We start from the raw sequence: 17,982 nt of genomic DNA on the forward strand, positions 1-17,982 counted from the left end.
ATGCTTGTGGAGCTCTTTTTATTTTTATTTTTATTTTTTTTTTGTTTGTTTGTTTTTTGGTTTTTCTGAGACAGGGTTTCTCTGTGTAGCTTTGGAGCCTATCCTGACACTTGCTCACAAAGATCTGCCTGCCTCTTCCTCCAGAGTGCTGGGATTAAAGGTGTGCACCATCAATTCCCGCCTTCATTTTTATTTTTAAATTTTTATTTGCATGTTTGTCTGTGTGAGGGTGTCAGACTTGTAGGTACAGTTGTTAGCTGCCATGTGGGTGCTGGGAATTGAACCCCGGTCCTCTGGAAGAGCAGTCAGTGTTCTTAACCACTGAGCCACCTCTCCAGCCCCATCTTCCACATATTTTATTTTTTAAAATTATATCATACACTTATTCACACACATACATGTGCACATGGATGTTCGTGTAGTGGCACATATTTGTAATTCTTGAATTTAGGAGGTATAGGCAAGGTGAAGAATCCAAAGTCATCCTCTGCTACAGTATAAGTAGGCCAGACTGGAGTATATGAGGCATTTGAGCAGAGTACCTAGACCCATGCTTATACTAGAATTTGAGAGGTAGAGGCAGAAGGACCAGGAATTCAAGGTCTTCCTTAGGTTTGAGTTCTAGGTCATCTGGAGCGTAAGAACTTGTTTCAACTAACCAGATAAACATTTGAATATTTTCCAAGAAGGGTCATGCACACCTGCCTTCCACTGCATGGGTTCCAGGGAATGAGCTCAGGTTGTCACCAGAGATTCGTGAAGTATAAAACAGCAATAACATCAGGGAATTGATAGCAGTGTAAAGCTGCTCTCATGTGAACAGCATGTGGCAAACCAATCAGCCTACCACGTGAAAACAGTTCTAACCATAAATTCAGTGAGTCAACTTACAATACGGCCCTAATGACTTCATCAGACCCCTCCCTCAAGGCTCAGGGATGTATTCAGCAGAAGACAGATTGTTAGAGCAAGAGGTGCTGGGTGACTCCAAGGAAACAACAGGAATGATACACTTATGGTCTCTCAGAGAGATTCGGGTATAGAACTCATGGGACCTGCAGGCGTTCAGGTTCCAGTATTGTGAGGGGGGAAGTGGACTCTGGGGTCCCACTCCTAAACCAAGAAGCTATTTGTAACTAGTATCTGTTGGCAAATGGAAAATCAGTTTTCTCCAAGGGACTGTCATTGAGTATATCAGCCACTAGTCAGGGCACACCAGGTGCCCAGGAGTAGTTGGCCAACACAAACGAACTCCATGCTTTTTTAAGTAGACCTTTTGTTTTGACATTATTTATTCACTTGGATTTTTGCAGATAGGGTTTCTCTGTGTGTGTAGTCTTTCTTTCTTTTTTTTTTTTTTCTTCAAGACAGGGTTTCTCTGTGGCTTTGGAGGCTGTCCTGGAACTAGCTCTTGTAGACCAGGCTGGCCTCGAACTCACAGAGATCCACCTGCCTCTACCTCCCAAGAGCTGGGTTTAAAGGTGTGCGCCACCAATGCCCGGCTCTGTGTGTGTAGTCTTGGCAGTTCTGGAACCCACTCTGTAGACAGGGCTGCCCTCAAACTTGGATTTGCCACCATTGCCTGTCACGTTTTGGCATGTTTTAGTCTTACTGATTTCCTTCTTATTTTCTTGAGAGAAAGAACAGGAAGTTGGGGTAGGGAGGTGAGGAGAGAGCTTCAAAGAGGTGAAGAGGGAAAACATGATGGAAATATATTTTATGAAAACATTTTTAAAGAAATAAAGGATATGGCTCTAGATGGTAGCAAAATAGATACTGTCACATTTTTAGAGAATTTTATTTTCCAAATTTATTAAGAGGATGTTCCTGTTGTGACAATGACATCGTGCATGTCAATGTAAAATGGCATTGTGTAATATGAAATTTCACAAGAAAGTTTAAGTGTACTGAAGACTTTTTTTTTAAAACAAAATTTCCTGAAAAATATTCTTTGAAAAGCTGGGTCAAATACATGTAGGCCTTTTACAATTAGTAAAAGAGAGTAGTGTATGTGCGGAATTTAGACAAGGGTGAATGCACTTGGGTTTAATTTTTTTGAGAATGAATCTCAATTTCTACAGGTTATACTTTGCAAATGGCATCCACTAGAGTTTACACGTTAGTCTTGAGTCTTTAATCAATAATTCACTTCATTAAAAATTTCATGTTCATTATCATTCTGAAGAACTTTAAAATGTATGGTCATATGTCTCACATTATAATAGGCAGTATTGTCAATCCGGAAATGGAGGTCTAATCCACTCAACCATTTGGCTGGGGAAGCAACCAACAGCATCAGTTGTAATCCCGCTAACAACCGCCAGGGCGAGGCGCATCTCTCAGGTCTTTACTGGAGTCCTGGAAATCCGGCACCATGACATCCGCCGAAGACGTAGGTGTAGACGAGGAACAAAAGACCCTCGTGCCGCCCTCCCGCGGCTCCGCTCCGAACGCGCCCGGCGGGGCTCCCGGGCGAGGGTCGCTGCCCACGGGGCCACGGCGGGCAGGAGGAGCGGAGGGCGCGCGGTGGCCCGAGGCCCCGTCAACGTAGAGGACAGACGCCGGGCAGGCCCGGGAGCGCGCGCCCTGCCGGGCACCGACGGCCGAGCCCGCACAGCCCCGGACCTGGGGCGCGAGCCCGCTAGGGGGCCCGCGGCTTCCGGCGGCTGCACCTGGGCCCCGCACCGTCGTGTGGCCCCGCCGCAGCCTAGGCGCGCACGCCCTCAGCGGCCGAGCGCATGGTCGATGGTAGAGCGCGGTCGGGGCTGCTGCGGGCCAAGTTTCCCGGCCCCACGGGGCCCGGTGCTGATGGCACCAAGTTCTCCCAACAGATCCCACAAAATGGAGGACGACGTCTCCTCCCGCCGCAGCCATGGCGGAGGTGGGGGGCCGGCCATTCCCACGGGCGAGGCAAGGTGGAAGCGCCCGCGCGGCCGCCAGCGCGCCAGTGCCCTGCAGCCACGGCCCGGCCCGCCCCCTCGGCCCGCCGCAGGCACCGCGGGGCTCGCCCGTCTCCCGGGCCCTGGGAGGGGGGCGGGGGTCTGGACAGGGAGGACGCTGGGGCATCGAGGCCGCGCGCGTCTCTCCTCGGGCAGAGTCGCGGGGGACCGCGGCGACCGTCTGCAGGCCGAGGCCCGGTGGCCCGATCCCGGGCCCACGGGAAGCCTCGACGAAGATGCCCCGCCCCGAGGCCCGAACCGCGAGCCCTGTACTGCGGGCCTCGCCACTCGGGCTCCTGACCCGGGCGGACCCGGCGAGTGGGGGCGGGGCGGGGCGGGGGCACCGAGGGAGGGAGGGAGAGAGGGAGGGAGAGAGGGAGGGAGGGAGGGCTGGCGAAGCCCGAGGCTGGCGGCAGGGGGGAGGGAACGGCAGGCCCGAGGGCGTGGCCCACATTTGACGGACAGCCGCTGCGACTACCTCACCGAGGAGGGTCGTGAAAGAAGGCCGGCAGAGCCAATGGACATGCCCGAGGCATTCCGGGCCGCCTTCGGCAGCAGCCAATGAGCGTGCGGAGGGCGGGGCGTCCCCGGGCTCCGCCGCGCCGCCGCCTCCTCTGCCTCCTCACCAGCGCTAAAGCCGGGACTGGACCGAGCGGAGTTGTGCGTGTCGCCGAAGGGGGGTGGGCCGGGGGAGGGGAGGTTCGTTCCGCGGAGCTGCAGCCAGAACCGGGTGAGGCTTATCCCCGCTGTCTTTCCTGTCGAGGGCCGCGGAGAGTGGGGGTGGCTGGGAGCAGCGCAGCCTCGGGAGGAGGAGGCGGAGGCGGGGGCGACAGGGGAGGCGGAGATGGGTGAGGGCAGCCTCTGGAGCCTCCCACCGACCCGGGCTTAGCAGCCCGCGGCGGCTGGTGTCGCCGCTGCTGCGTCGGGGCCTCGGGGTGCGCTGGGGGCCGCGCTCATGTCCCGGGCGTCTTCGCGTGCGGCCCGAGGGCTGAGGGAGCGCGGGCGCGGCCGGGCGGGCTGGGTGAGGCGGACGCCGGGGCGGGGGGCGCGGGGGCCTTGGGGCGCGGGCGGCGGCGGCGGCGGCCGGAGGTCGTGGGGTGTTTTCTGTGCTGCGGGCGGGCGGGCCGGGGAGGGGCCCGTTGGCCCTCCCGCCTGGGGGCCGCGCTCCCACCCTGTCTGCCTGACCAAGACCCCAAGTTTTCGAAGGCTAGGGGCGCCGCCTGAGTCTCGCCGGGTTCTCTTCGTCGCTGGTCTCCTCCCGGCTCTGTGCTGCGCGGCTCTTGCTCCTCACGTATTGTTTGGCTGGGTCTCTAATGGCGGACGGGGAGGCAGCGCTGCCGGTCGCGGACTGCAGGGGGGGCAAACCTCGGGCCCAGGGCAACTGCTTGGGGCAAATATGGGCAGTATCAGCCCAGCTCAGACGTGAACTGTTTCTTACCTGTAAATTGGTGCTGAGTTTGCCTGCAATGACGGTGGGTGGTAAGATTTGAGAGGGAGTACAAGTCCCTTGCTGGCGTCGGGGCAGTGTTTGCCCTTCCCCCCTCCCTTTCCCAGGAGCAAGCTTGATGCCCTCAGGTCCCTTCCCCTGCAGCTTGTGGCTTTTCCATCTGTTTTGGCCCCAAATAAATTATTCACTCCACTTGCATAGGAGTGGGCAGTTTTGCGTGGGCTGGGGGTAATAATAGAAGGGCCGAACCTCCTTGACCTCTTAGTCCCTTCTCTGCCTCCTCCTGGTGAAATAGGCTTGGTGCTTCTACCAGATTGGGTGTTCATCCATTTTTTTTCCCTTTTTTTTCTCTTATCCCAGGACCAGAAATTTCGTTCAACCCTGTCTGGTGCATCTTTGGGAGAAAGTGAGGAAAACACCCCCATTGTGAGTCCTTTGCTTCCAATATGTTTTTAATACAGAGGACATCGTCAGGTTATAGGGGTTCAGCTATGGGACTTGGTTCTCCTGGTTGTTTTCAGGGGGAGGAGCCTTTGCTTGGGTGGCAGCTGCTCCCGGGGAGAAGCCGGAGTGATGCCTGGTAAGGCAGCTGGGAGTGGGCGCTGCTGTTTCCACCGCTGCAGACACCGCTTCTGCGGCTGCAATACCAACCTCAGCAACCAGACGACGGGCTTCTGCAGCTGCTCACGTTACCGGGGAGGAGGGGTGTTGTGAAGGAGGGCATATTTCTGGTGCCCTCTAGAGTTGCAAAGTAGGAATTAACGTTATTTCGTTTGAAGTGCATGCAACCATTTTTGACATTTTTCTTGTCATCATGGTTAATTGATCTAAGGTATTGGAAAACTAGAGAGAGCTTCGTAACTTTCTGTGTCTGATTTAAATTGAAAAAAATTTGATCCTTACTGTGGATGGGTTTTTACACCTTTTCTTATCTTTGGTTAAGAAAGGACACAGTATCTGTTCCTTTCGTGTCTACTGTTTTACCTCACCAAGCAGATGCTGCTCAGAGTTGTGTAGTCCTCTACTTAGTTATTCATCTCCAGTGTTGGCCAATCTTCCATGAAGTCATTCTTTTTTTAATTGCTAAAACTTTTTATTGTGTGTGAGTACCTGATATGTTTGTGTGGGTGCACATCCCACGGCACTGGTGTGTAGGTCAGGACAGGTTTTGGAGTTGTTTCTACTCTTGAGCTTATTGGGTTCCATGGAACCAGCTTAGGTTTGTTAGGCTTGTGCAGCAACCACCTCTGTCCACTCAGGACATGCCAGCCCTGTCACTGATTTTGAGACAGGGTCTAATGTATCCCAGGTTGACCTTGAACTTTTGTTGTACAGCCTAGGAGATGATTTTGAACTTGATCCCTCTGTCTCAACTTCTTAAGTGCTAGAATTACAGGTATGTGCCCTCTTGCCAGGTTTATGTGGTGCTGGGAGTCAAACCAAGTGCTTCCTGCATGCTACAAGCACTCTACCAGCTGAGCTACATCCCTAGTCCATACATCATTCTTGAGCCCAGGATAGCTTGTGTTGTAATTTGTAGACTTTCTGGTTAGGTGGTTTCTTCTTCTTTTTTTTTTTTTTTTTGGTATTTTGGGATAGGGTTTCTCTTTGTAGCCTTAGCTGTCCTGGAACTGGTGCTCTAGACCAGGCTGGCCTCAAACTCAGAGATCTGCCTGTCTCTGCCTCCCGAGTGCTGGGATTAAAGGTTTGCACCACCACTGCCTGCTATAATTTGTAGACTTTCAAAGGTGTGTTACAAATATTGTTGCTTATGGTTTCTTTGGATCTCTTTTTATGTCTGTGAGTATTTTGCTGCATGAATATATGTGCACAATATCTGTATCTGGTGCTACAGGGTGTCAGAAGAGGGTATTGGAACCCGTGGAACTGGAGATAGTTGTAAGCCACTGTGTGAGTGCTGGAAACTGGGTCCTATGCAAGAACAAGTGATTTGTTTTAACTGCTGAGCCATCTATCTCTCCAAACCAATGTTCTAGCCTTTTTAACCTGTATTAATTTAATTCACAGGAGAACTTGGTGGCATAGCTAATATTTTTTCCCGTTTGAAATGCTCTTTTCATTCCTAATATGCAGAGGAGTAAATGGGGGTAATTAGTAAAGCAAGGTTTGAACTTAAGCAGAGTGATGATAGAGCCCAACATCAGCAACAACATTATACTTTATTCTCATGACATCTCAAATTTGAAACTGAGTCAAAATGATCTTTCCTGTTTGGAAGTAGAAACAAACATAAAAAAGTGCTTGAATCCTACTGAATGAATTCTTTTTAAAAAATCAGAGAATGCCAGGCATTGGTGACACATGCCTTTAATCCCAGCACTCAGAAGGCAGAGACAGGCAGATCTTTGAGTTTGGGGCCAGTATGGTCTAGAGTGGGTTCTAGGACAGCCAGGGCTGTATAGAGAAGCTCTATAAAGGGGAGGGACACACACTTAATTTGCATCTATTTAATTAATTTTAATGAGGATTATGCCCCAGGCTGGCTTTGAATTCATTGTGTAGCACAGGATATCTTTGGGTTGTTCTTTCTGCCTCTCTTTTCTAGTTGTTGGTGTTAGAGGCATGTGCCACCATGGCCTACTTCATTTAAATATGTTTTTACTACCTCATCAAAAACAATAGAGGCTGCTTATGTCAGTATTATTTTTTTACAGTATATGTCTAGATGAGTCTGAAAATTTTTAAGACCTTTATTATTATTATTATTATTATTACTGTTACTATTATTTGAGATGTTTTACATTATCGTCCTGACACTCACTGTGTAGAGCAAACTGGCCCTGAACTCAGATTCACCTGCCTCAGCAGTCCAAGTGCTGGGATTGTAGGTGTTTGACATTATGCTTGACTTGAATATAAACTTCTAATGACTGTAAAGCTCTTTAGGAATTAAGTCGTTCAGATACTAAATTACAGGATCCTTCAAGTGAATGATGTTTATCATATTCTGATGAAAGCTTGACTTTTCTTCCCCGGCCGCCGCCGCCGCCGCCCGCGCGCCGCCTCCGCCTCCTCTCCTCCTCCTCCTCTCTCCTCTCCTCCTCCTCCTCCTCCTCCTCCTCCTCCTCCTCCTCCTCCTCTTCTTCTTATTGAGAATAGTCTTGTTCACACTGGCCTAGAATTTGCAGCAATTCTCTTGACTCATTCTTAGTGCTAGGGTTACAGGTGTGCACGACCTGGCATGGACTGACTTCATGCCCCTCATTTGATGAGTCAGTTCTTTGTCAGTCACTTTGGTATTTCATAGAAGCTGACATTCCACCTTGCATGGATATGAGCTTGTCAGATCATAGATTTGTATAACTGGGTTCATTTTTTAGTCTTTTACTCTATTTTGCTTGTTTGAGGTACAGAAGTGCATCTTTGCCTGTAATAAGTTGCTCTGATATTACTGTGATAGAAAAAAAATAGAGAGCCAGGCAGTGGTGGCACTCACCTTTATTTAATCCCTGTACTCAGGAGGCAGAGGCAGGCAATATCTCTGTGAGTTTGAGGCCATCGTGGTCACAGAGTGAGTTCCAGGACAGCCAGGGCGGTTTCACAGAGAAACCCTGTTTTGAAAAACCAAAAGAAAACAGAAAAAGAAAAAAATGGGTATGAAATGCTGGAATTCTTTGTTGTCAAAAGTTGTGGTATTTTTAGCCAGGCGTTGGTGGCGCACGCTTTTAATCCCAGCACTTGGGAGGCAGAGGCAGGCAGATCTCTGTGAGTTCGAGGCCAGCCTGGTCTCCAGAGTGAGTGCCAGGATAGGCTCCAAAAAGCTACACAGAGAAACTCTGTCTCGGAACCCTCCCCCCCAAAAAAGTTGTGGTTGTTTTAATTTTGTTTCTTTTTGCATTGATATCTGTCCCCATTTCATTGATACTATTAACACATAGTTTATGGTATTAAAGGGACTTTTTACAAGAAATCTTAGGCATATTCATTTACTTCTATGTGTCTTTAAGGAAAGCTCAGACTGTTACTTAGTATGAGTGCTAGGATTATATGTGTGAGCTATTTATTACAGTGGTAAGGGAGGGAGGGTTCTGTCTTTCTCTTTCTGGAATACCTCTCATTAGGAAACAGACTCCATGCTTAGTAAATTTTAACTTTAGTTCATTAATATTTTTCTATTACTAAGAGTATAGAATGAGGATTTTTGCAATTGAACATACTCAAATCTAAAAGCTGTGCAGATCCCAATACATATAATTCATAAAGTTGCTAGTGAGGAAGAAATGCTGTTAGATAAATGATATTTTAAGTATGAGGTTTAGAGAAACAATTACAGTTTATTTATTTATTTTTTGTATGCTATCCAGAAAAGTATATTTTACGTGGTTGGAGTTGGAAATTTACATCTGTAGTCCACCTCTTTTTTGCCAGTAATAGGGGAATCACCTAGGCTCTTAAGCTAGGAAAGAGCTCTACCAGTAAACTACAACCCTAGGCTATTCTGTCTTAGTTTTAAAACAACTATTTTATAGTTGTTTTATTTATTTATTTTCAGGATAGCAATAGCATCTTCATTGATGTAAATTTGTGGTAAAAACAGTTGATGGCCAGGCGTTGGTGGCACATGCCTTCAATCCCAACACTCGGGAGGGAGGCCAACCTGGTCTACAGAGGGAGATCCAGGACAGCAGCCAGGGCTGTTAGACAAAGAAACTTTATCTTGGAAAACCAAAACCAACCAAACAAATAAAAAAGGTAGTTGATCATCTTAAAGGGTGAATTATAACACACCATTTATTTGGCTTAAAAGCATATCAATTTAAAAATGAAGTTTAAGTAATAATAGCACTTTTGTTAAACTGCAGAATAAAATTTTGGTAGCCATTAAAAATCCCTTTCGACTTAGAAAATTAATGAGGTGGGGCTGAAGAGATGACTCAGAGGTTGAGAGCATTGGCTGCTCTTCCAGAGGTCCTGAGTTCAATTCGCAGCAATCACATGGTGGGATCTGTAATAAGATCTGGTGCCTTCTTTTGGCATGCAGGGATACATCACTGTATACATAATAAGTAAACCTTTAAAAAAGAGAAAATTAGGGGCTGGAGAGATGGCTAAGAGATTAAGAGCTGCTCCTCCAGAGGTCCTGAGTTCAATTCCCAGCAACCACATACGGTGGCTTATAACCATCTATAATGAGATCTGGTGCCCTCTTCTGGTGTGTATACATACATGCAGGTAGAGCACTGTATACCTAATAAAGCTTTTTTTCTTTTTCTTTTTCTCTTTTCTTTTTCCTTTTTTTTTTTGGCTTTTCGAGACAGGGTTTCTTTGTGTAGCTTTGGAGCCTATCCTGGCACTCACTCTGGGGACCAGGCTGGCCTGGAACTCACAGAAATCCACCTGCCTCTGCCTCCCGAGTGCTGGGATTAAAGGCGTGCACCACCAACGCCCAGCATAAGTAAAGCTTTAAAAAAAAAAAGCAAATTAATGAGGTTGTATAATTACTTTATCACACGGTGTGATTTGTGAATGTTTTCATTATTATTATTGTTTTTTTTGAGACATAGTGTTCTAGTTTGCTTCTCTGTTACTGTGATAAAGCAAAGATTAGAAAAAAAGTAGTTTAGGGGAAGAAAGGCATTGTTTTACATTTCTAGGTCACAGTCCATCATTGAGGGAATTCAGGAGGACAGGAACTCCAGATAGGAACCTGGAAGCAGGAATGTGGAGGAATGCTGCTTGTTGAATTGTTCTCCCCTCCCCTCCCCCCTCCCTCCCCTCCCCCTCCCCTCCTCTCTCCCCCTCCTCCCTCTCCCCCTCCCCCCCTCCCCCCCCCTCCCCCTCTCCCCCCTCTCCCCTCTCTCCCTCTCTCTTCCCCTTCCCTCCCTCCCCTTTCCCTCCCCTCCCCCTCCCCCTCCCCCTCTCCCTGTATGTGTGTCTTGTCTTGTATTTTTTTTTCTTTTTTCTTTTTTGAGACAGGGTTTTTCTGTGTAGCTTTGTAGCTTGTCCTGGAACCAGGCCAGTCTGGAACTCCGAGAGAGACCCTGCCTCTGCTTCCCCAGTGCTAGGATTAAAGGTATAGGCTACAATGCCAGGTTTATTTAGTTTTAAGTAAACAGCCTATGTTGTGTGATATTTTGACCGCATTCTGTCATTCCCAAGACTGCCAATAAAATTTGCTTTGAATCAGAGGGCCAGAATTACCCCCCTAGAGGTTTTGGAGGGCTGAGGATAGAAAGACACATGAAGTAGTAAGGTGGGGCATAGAGGATCTCACCCTTTTTGGATCAAGGAACCAGAGGAAGGACAGAAGGGAGAGGGGAGAGAGAGAGCCAGAGATCACTGGTTGCTTGGCCACTTTGTGATCTTTCAGGTTCTAACCCCAATATCTGACTCTTAACGTTTTTATTGATTAAAAAATAATTAGGCTGGGCGTTGGTGGCCCATGCCTTTAATCCCAGCACTTGGGAGGCAGAGGCAGGTGGATCTCTGTGAGTTTGAGGCCGTCCTGGTTTCCAGAGAGACTGCCAGGATAGGCTCTAAAGCTACACAGAGAAACCCTGTCTCGAAAAACTGGGAAATAAAAAAAAAAAGAAAAAGAAAAAAAATTAGCCCAGGCCTGCCTGCCACAGACATGGTATGTTGGGCCCTCCCATATCATTCATCAGTTAGTACTGTTCCTCAGACATGGCATAGGCCAATCTTATTTGAGCAGTCACTCAACTGCAACTTTCCCTGAGATTACTCTAGGCTATGTCACATTGACAGTTCAAGGGTATTATTGACAATTAGAAATAACAACTTCTTTCTTTGGCCAAAAATAAGCTTTTCTTCACAGCTATAATTGTATGTGTTGTTTGTGTGTACATGTGCATTTGGTAGTATACACGGTGTACATATTGAGGTCAAAAGATGATGTTGCTTGATGTTGCTTGTCTTCCCCAATTGTTCTCCACCATAGATTTTTTTCCTTTCGGTTTGGTTTTTTTTTTTTCCTCCCCAGGTTTTTGAGACAAAGTTTCTCTGTAGTTTGGCTGTCTTAGAGCTCACTCTTTAGACCAGGTTGGTCTTGAACTCAGATATCCACCTGTTTTTGCCTCCTAAGTGCTGGGATTAAAGGCATGCACCACCACAGCCTGGCCTCCACCATAGTTTTTTGAGGCAGTCTTTTATTGTTTGGATGGAGTGGTAGTTGCTTCCCATAAAGATTGTGCTCAAAATTTAGTGTGAGATACTTACAAAAGGTATCATTTAGCTGGGTATGGTGGCATACACCTTTAATTCCAGAACTCTAGAGGCAGAGGCAGGTGGGACTCTGAATTTAAGGCCAGGCTGCTCTACCTGAGTTCCTGCTAGCAAGGCTACATAGCGAGACCTTGTATCCAATGTAAAATTAAAAAAAAAATTAAGAACAAAAAGGCATTATAAGGGGCCTGGAGAGATGGCTCAGTGATTAAGAGCACTTCTTGTACTTTCTGGGAATCACACACTAAGCCATACATTGACCCTTATACAACATACGTTAATAAAAAAATCTTACCCCAAAATATAACTTTTGTCAGTATAATATTAAGATGGATGTTCTCTCTTTTTTTTTTTTGGTTTTTTGAGTTTCTCTGTCTTTGATAGGCTTTGGAGCCTATCCTGGCACTGGCTCTGGCTGGCCTCCAACTCACAGAGATCAGCCTGCCTCTGCCTCTTCCTCCCAAGTGCTGGGATTAAAGGCGAGCGTCACCAACGCCTGGCTACCCTTGGGTTCTTTAGATCTCTTCTTCTGTAGACTTAAAACTGTCATTTATATAAAGTAAACAGTTAAATGTAAATTCTAAATTGAGTTTTATGGGCAGCTTTAGCAAAGTTTGGACCTAATGAGAGGATCTTGAGGGCTCCCAGTTTTAGAGCTGATTAATCAGAAATAGAAGTTCAAACAAATCTACCATTTGCAATCTGAAATGGAAGGTACATGAGTTCTCAACCTATGGGATCTGATGTTGTCTGTAGATAGATGTCAGAATTAAGCTGAATCAGGGTATCTTGCCCAAGGAAGTCTGTACTGATTTTTGAATGGGAGTATTGGAGAAACTTCAGTGTATCTTTTTTTTTTCTCCTGATTGGTTGTCTTAGGGTTTCTATTGCTGTAAAAAGACACCATGACCATCACAACTCCTAATTGGGGTGATTTGCTTACAGTTTCAGAGGTTTAGTCTGTTATCAGTCATCATCATTGAGCATGGTGGCATGCTGGCAGATGTGGTGCAGGAGTAATAGCTGAGGATCCTGTATTTTACAGGCAGTAGGAAATTTTTTTTTAAAAGATTTTATTTATTTATTATGTATACAACATTCTGCTTCCATGTATATCTGCACACCAGAAGAGGGCACCAGATCTCATAGATGTTTGTGAGCCACCATGTGATTGCTGGGAATTGAACTCAGGACCTCTGGAAGAGCAGTCCAGTGCTCTTAACCTCTGAGCCATCTCTCCAACCCCTGTTTTATTATTTTTAAATATGGGTTGTGTGTTTGTGTGTGTCTGTGTGTGTTTATGTTTGCATGTATGTGCACAGTGCCTTCAGAGGCCAGAGAACTCTCATCTGCCTGACATGAGTGCTGGTGATTGAACTTCCATCATCTTCTGAGCCACTCTTGTGCAGATTGTAAGTGGTGGCTCACACCTGTTATCACAGTACTTAGAAGACTGAGGTAAGATGATCACCAATGTTTGAAGTCAGCTTGGACTACATATGAATTCTAGGCTAGCCTGGGCGACAGTAAGACACTTTCTCAAAAAAAAAAAAAATGTAAGCAAAACAAAGTATTCCTGTAAAATACACTAAAATAAAGTTACCTTTCATTGTTGCGGTGGTGAAATCAAATTAGAGTAAGTACCTCATGATTGGAGTCATATAGTATTTGTTTTTTTGTGTCTTTTTGTTCATCAAAAATATTTTCAGAGTTTTATGTTGTGTTAGAATTTAATTCATTTTCAAGGCTGAGTACTATTCTAAATATTATAGAACAACATTTTTGCTTACTTACAAATTTGGTGATAGACATAAATGTAAAGATAATTTCTACTTTTTGGACCTTATGAAAATGTTCCTATGATTGATTGTTTTTGTACTGCCCATGTGATTCTTTGCTTTTATAGTACTGTTGGGTATGTATGAAATGAGTACAGTCAACAGGTTGTATGTTATCTAATATTTAGAACAACTGTCAAACTCTTCCATGCTATAATATTTTTCAATTTAATTGGCATGCACAAAACCTCTAGCTTCAGGTATCCTTGTTTGTGCTTGTTATTTTCCTTTAAAAAATATTGACAGGCTAGAGAGATGATGGTTCAGTGATTAAGAACATCAGGTTTGATTTCCCAGCTCCCTCATGGAGGCTCCCAACCACCTGTAACTCCTATTCCATTGGATCCTACACCCTCTTCTGGCCTCTGGGGGCACCAGTTATGCACATTGTGCACAAGCATACTTGGAAGCAAAATACCCATACACATAAAATTAAAAAAAAAATCCTGTGGGCATTAGCAAAAGGATATTATCTTTCTTACTAAAGTTGACACTTTTTTTTTGTGTGTGTGACTGGGTCTTGTGTAGCCTAGGCTGGCCTCAAACTTGCTGCGTAACTAAGGCTGGTCTTGAAGGCCTGTCTTGCCAGTCTCTACTTCCCAAATGCTTGATTGTAGACATGTCTGCCCTCTCCCCTTTAAATTAACACTTTTTTTTTTTTTTTTTTTTTTTTTTTACAGGGTTTCTCTGTGTAGCTTTGGAGCCTATCCTGGCACTCGCTCTGTAGACCAGGCTGGCCTCAAACTCACAGAGATCTGCCTGCCTCTGCCTCCTGAGTGCTGGGATTAAAGGCGTGTGCCACCACCTGAGACTTAGTAAAATGTAGCTCAGACTGGCCTGAAACTTGCTTAGTATGCAGAGCTGAGATTATATTTAAATCTGGTGTTCAAAGTTCCACTCACCTACCTACATTTATTTCCATGTTGGTCTTTGATTTGAGGTATTTCCCCTCTGCATTGTCTTCATTTCCTTGGTACTAATTCTTTGCAGAAATACTGCAAATTTTGGGCAATCTAATACGTTTTTTTCTGTATTTTTGGTGTCATCCAAAAAGTGAATGACAAATCCAGTGACATGAAGTTTTCACTTTTTCCAAGAGTTTTAGTTGATTTCTCTTTAGATCTTGATTCTTTTTGAGATTTATTAATTTATTGTACATGGTCTAAGTAAAGGACAAGTTTGTGAGTTTTTTCTTCAGATTATCATTATATTTTTGTTTCCATATATGAAAGAAGGCATATGACCATTTTATTTTATTTAACATGATTTTTTCTAATTCATCCATTTTCCTGTAAATAAGAGGATCCCATACTTCATGCTAAGGCAGAGTGAGAACCTTTTCTATAAACAACAACAAATGAACAGAAATAGTTGAATGTAACAGAGCATTGGAAGGCCATGGACTTGTATATTCTTACTTTGTACTAGGTACAATTTTCTGAGAGGAGGGAGGCAGAGAGAGAAGAGAGAAGGTAGGTAGAGGGAGAGAGAGGAGAGAGGGGAGTGGCGAGAGGGGAGGGAAAGAGAGAGAGAATGAACAAATGTATATAAATTATTTTTGCCTGGTGCTGGTGGCACACGCCTTTAATCCCAGCACTGGGGAGGCAGAGGCAGGCAGATCTCAGTGAGTTCTATCTGGTGTACAAATCGAATTCCAGGACAGCCAGGCCTGTTACACAGAGAAATCCTGTCTAGAAAAACCAAATATAGGGCTGGATAGCTGGCTCAGAGGTTAAGAGCATTGACTGCTCTTCCAGAGGTCCTGAGTTCAAGTCCTAGCAACCACATGGTGGCTCACAACCATCTATCATAAGTTCTGGTGCCCTCTTCTGGTGTGTAGACATACATAGATGCAGAATTCTATATACATAATTAATAAATAAAAAATAAATCTTAAAAAAAACCAAATATATATATTATGTGTATGTATCATGTATATGGTCTGATGTCCATGGAGGGCAAAAGAAACCACCTGATTTCCTGGAAATGGAGTTACAGATGGCTGTGAACCACTATGTGGGTGCTGGGAATTGGATCTAGATCCTCTGAAAAAACAGCCAATAAATTGCTGAGCTACCTCTCCAATCCCTAAGCTACAATTCCTTTCTTTTTTTGGGGGTAGGTGTGGTTTACCGAGTTTCTCTCTGTAGCTCTGTCCTCGAACTTGCTCTGTTGACCAGGCTGGTTTTAAACTCAGAGATCCCCTGCTTCTGCCTGCTGAGTGCTGGGATTAAAGTCATGTACCACCACCTGGCCTTCCTTTATATATAAATCTAAGTTTTTTTTTTGTGTGTGTGTGTGTGTAGTTGTAGCTCACTGGAACTCTATGTAAATAAAAGCAGGTTGGTCTGGAACTCTACCTGCCTTTGCTTGGAATTAAAGGCCTGTGTCATGTCTGGCTTGCAATTTCTTAATTATTAAGATAGGATACCAATTATACCTCGATTCAATGTTGTTTGGGAGATAATTGAATAGAGAAATGGATTATTTGGGCTTGTGGCTGCTGCAACAAGTATAATAAACTCGGTAGCTTAAAACAACAGAAATTTATCCTGATAGCTTTGGGGGCCAGAAATCTGGAATCATTTCACTGGGATCAGATCAAGGTGTCAGCACTGCCACACTTGCTCTGGAGGCTCTAGTCCCTGCCAACCTTCTTAAATTGTATGGTTGTGAAAAATTTGTAAACAATAAAAAGTTTCCAAATGTCCAAATAGTAAAAATTCAGTGAGTTCTAGGTTTAGTGTAAGATTCCTTTTGAAAAAAAAAAAAAAAAAGTTGACAGCAATAGAGGAAGATACCTGATGTTCACCCCTCACCTTCATAGTATCATGTTAGTTTTGGATTTTCTGTTGACACTTACATTTGGGGTAAACTTTATGGAGTAAATACTGTCTCCAGAAAAGAAGGTGGTACTGAGAATTGGCTGTGTTCCTTGTTCCTCGGCATGTAGCTATATGGATATGTAAACTATAAAGTGCTTGTCCACAGAATATTACAGCAGTCTTATAACAGAAAATAAATGCATCTTTAAAAATAAAATTACATACTCACATCTATATTTTATTTCCCTGAACAGGTTCTTTGGTATGGAAACAAGTTCAGTGGGAACATTAGAATTGACTGATCAAACTCCTGTTTTATTAGGAAGTACAGCCATGGCAACTAGTCTCACAAACGTAGGAAATTCATTTAGTGGTCCATCGAATCCTTTAGTGTCTAGATCTAGTAAGTTTCAGAATTCATCAATGGAAGATGATGATGATGTTGTTTTTATTGAACCTGTACAACCTCCTCCATCTTCTGCACCTTTGGTCGCTGATCAAAGAACCATAACATTTACATCTTCAAAAAATGAAGAACTACAAGGAAATGATCCCAAAATCCTTCCTTCATCAAAAGAGTTGGCTTCTCAGAAGGGCAGTGTAAGTGAGACAATTGTCATTGATGATGAAGAGGACATTGAAACAAATCAAGGGCAAGAGAAGAATTCCTCAAATTTTATTGAAAGGAGACCTTCTGAAACTAAAAACAGAACAAATGATGTGGATTTCTCTCCTACTTTTTCAAGAAGTAAGGTAAACACAGGAATGGGTAATAGTGGTATTACGACGGAACCAGACTCTGAAATTCAGATTGCTAATGTTACAACCTTAGAAACAGGCATAAGCTCTGTGAATGATGGCCAGATAGAAAATACTGATGGGAGAGATATGAACTTAATGATTACTCATGTAACATCACTGCATAATACCAACTTGGGAGATGTCACTAATGGACTTCAGTCAAGTAACTTTGGTGTTAATGTACAAACATACACCCCATCTTTAACTTCACAGACCAAGTCTGGAGTAGGACCTTTTAATCCTGGCAGGATGAATGTTGCAGGAGATGTATTTCAGAATGGAGAGTCAGCACCTCATCATAATCCTGGTAAGCAGTAATACTCTACTGCATGCAAATGAATTTCATATTTTGTCTGATCTCTTTTTCATTGTAATAAGAGGGGTTGCCTTGTTTAATATCTAATAGGAAATGTTTTAATTCTGTTGACTTTTAAGTTCAAAGTTTTTTTTTTTTTTTTTTTGGTTTTTTGAGACAGGGTTTCTCTGTAGCTTTGGAGCCTATCCTGGCACTCGCTTTGTAGACCAGGCTGGCCTGGAACTCACAGAGATCAGATGCCTCTGCCACCGGAGTGCTGGGATTAAAGGCGTGCGCCACCAACGCCCGGCCAAGTTCAAAGTTTTAATGAGCTGTAAAACAATGTAGTATTTGTCAAGTAGAATATTAATAGCAGTATGATTTTATGTTGAATGGATTAAAAATAATGTGTAAATATAACATCTAGTTAACTGTTTTTTTGCTAATACGTATTAATATTTAAATATGTAAATTAGAAAAGATTAATAACATCTTAAAACTATATAATAAAGTGCATTTACATTCTCTTTTTCTGAATATTTTTCATTTTTTTTGATGAATTGACTAAGGTATCCTTTTATTTTCTATCTTTTGAAGAAAACCAAATACATTGTTTTTTATTCTTAAACTATTT

General features: G+C 44.3%; 1 protein-coding gene across 3 annotated transcripts in view; it reads left to right on the plus strand.

Annotated features, from left to right (window-relative positions):
• The first annotated feature begins 3,584 nt into the window (after positions 1 to 3,584).
• Positions 3,585 to 17,982, plus strand: part of Zmym2 (zinc finger MYM-type containing 2) — a 79,487-nt gene continuing 65,089 nt past the window's right edge. For 2 of the 3 annotated variants that reach the window (XM_027390483.2, XM_027390485.2), the window contains exons 1-3: positions 3,606 to 3,669; positions 4,747 to 4,812; positions 16,507 to 17,360. In XM_027390483.2, the coding sequence (XP_027246284.1) occupies positions 16,517 to 17,360 (844 nt within the window). In that variant the 5' untranslated portion in view covers positions 3,606 to 3,669; positions 4,747 to 4,812; positions 16,507 to 16,516. Of the gene's footprint in view, positions 3,670 to 4,746; positions 4,813 to 16,506; positions 17,361 to 17,982 lie in introns of all 3 variants that reach the window. The other variant, XM_027390484.2, reaches the window with a different exon arrangement.

Source organism: Cricetulus griseus (genome assembly GCF_003668045.3).
Source record: "Cricetulus griseus strain 17A/GY chromosome 1 unlocalized genomic scaffold, alternate assembly CriGri-PICRH-1.0 chr1_1, whole genome shotgun sequence".
Classification (NCBI taxonomy): domain Eukaryota; kingdom Metazoa; phylum Chordata; class Mammalia; order Rodentia; family Cricetidae; genus Cricetulus; species Cricetulus griseus.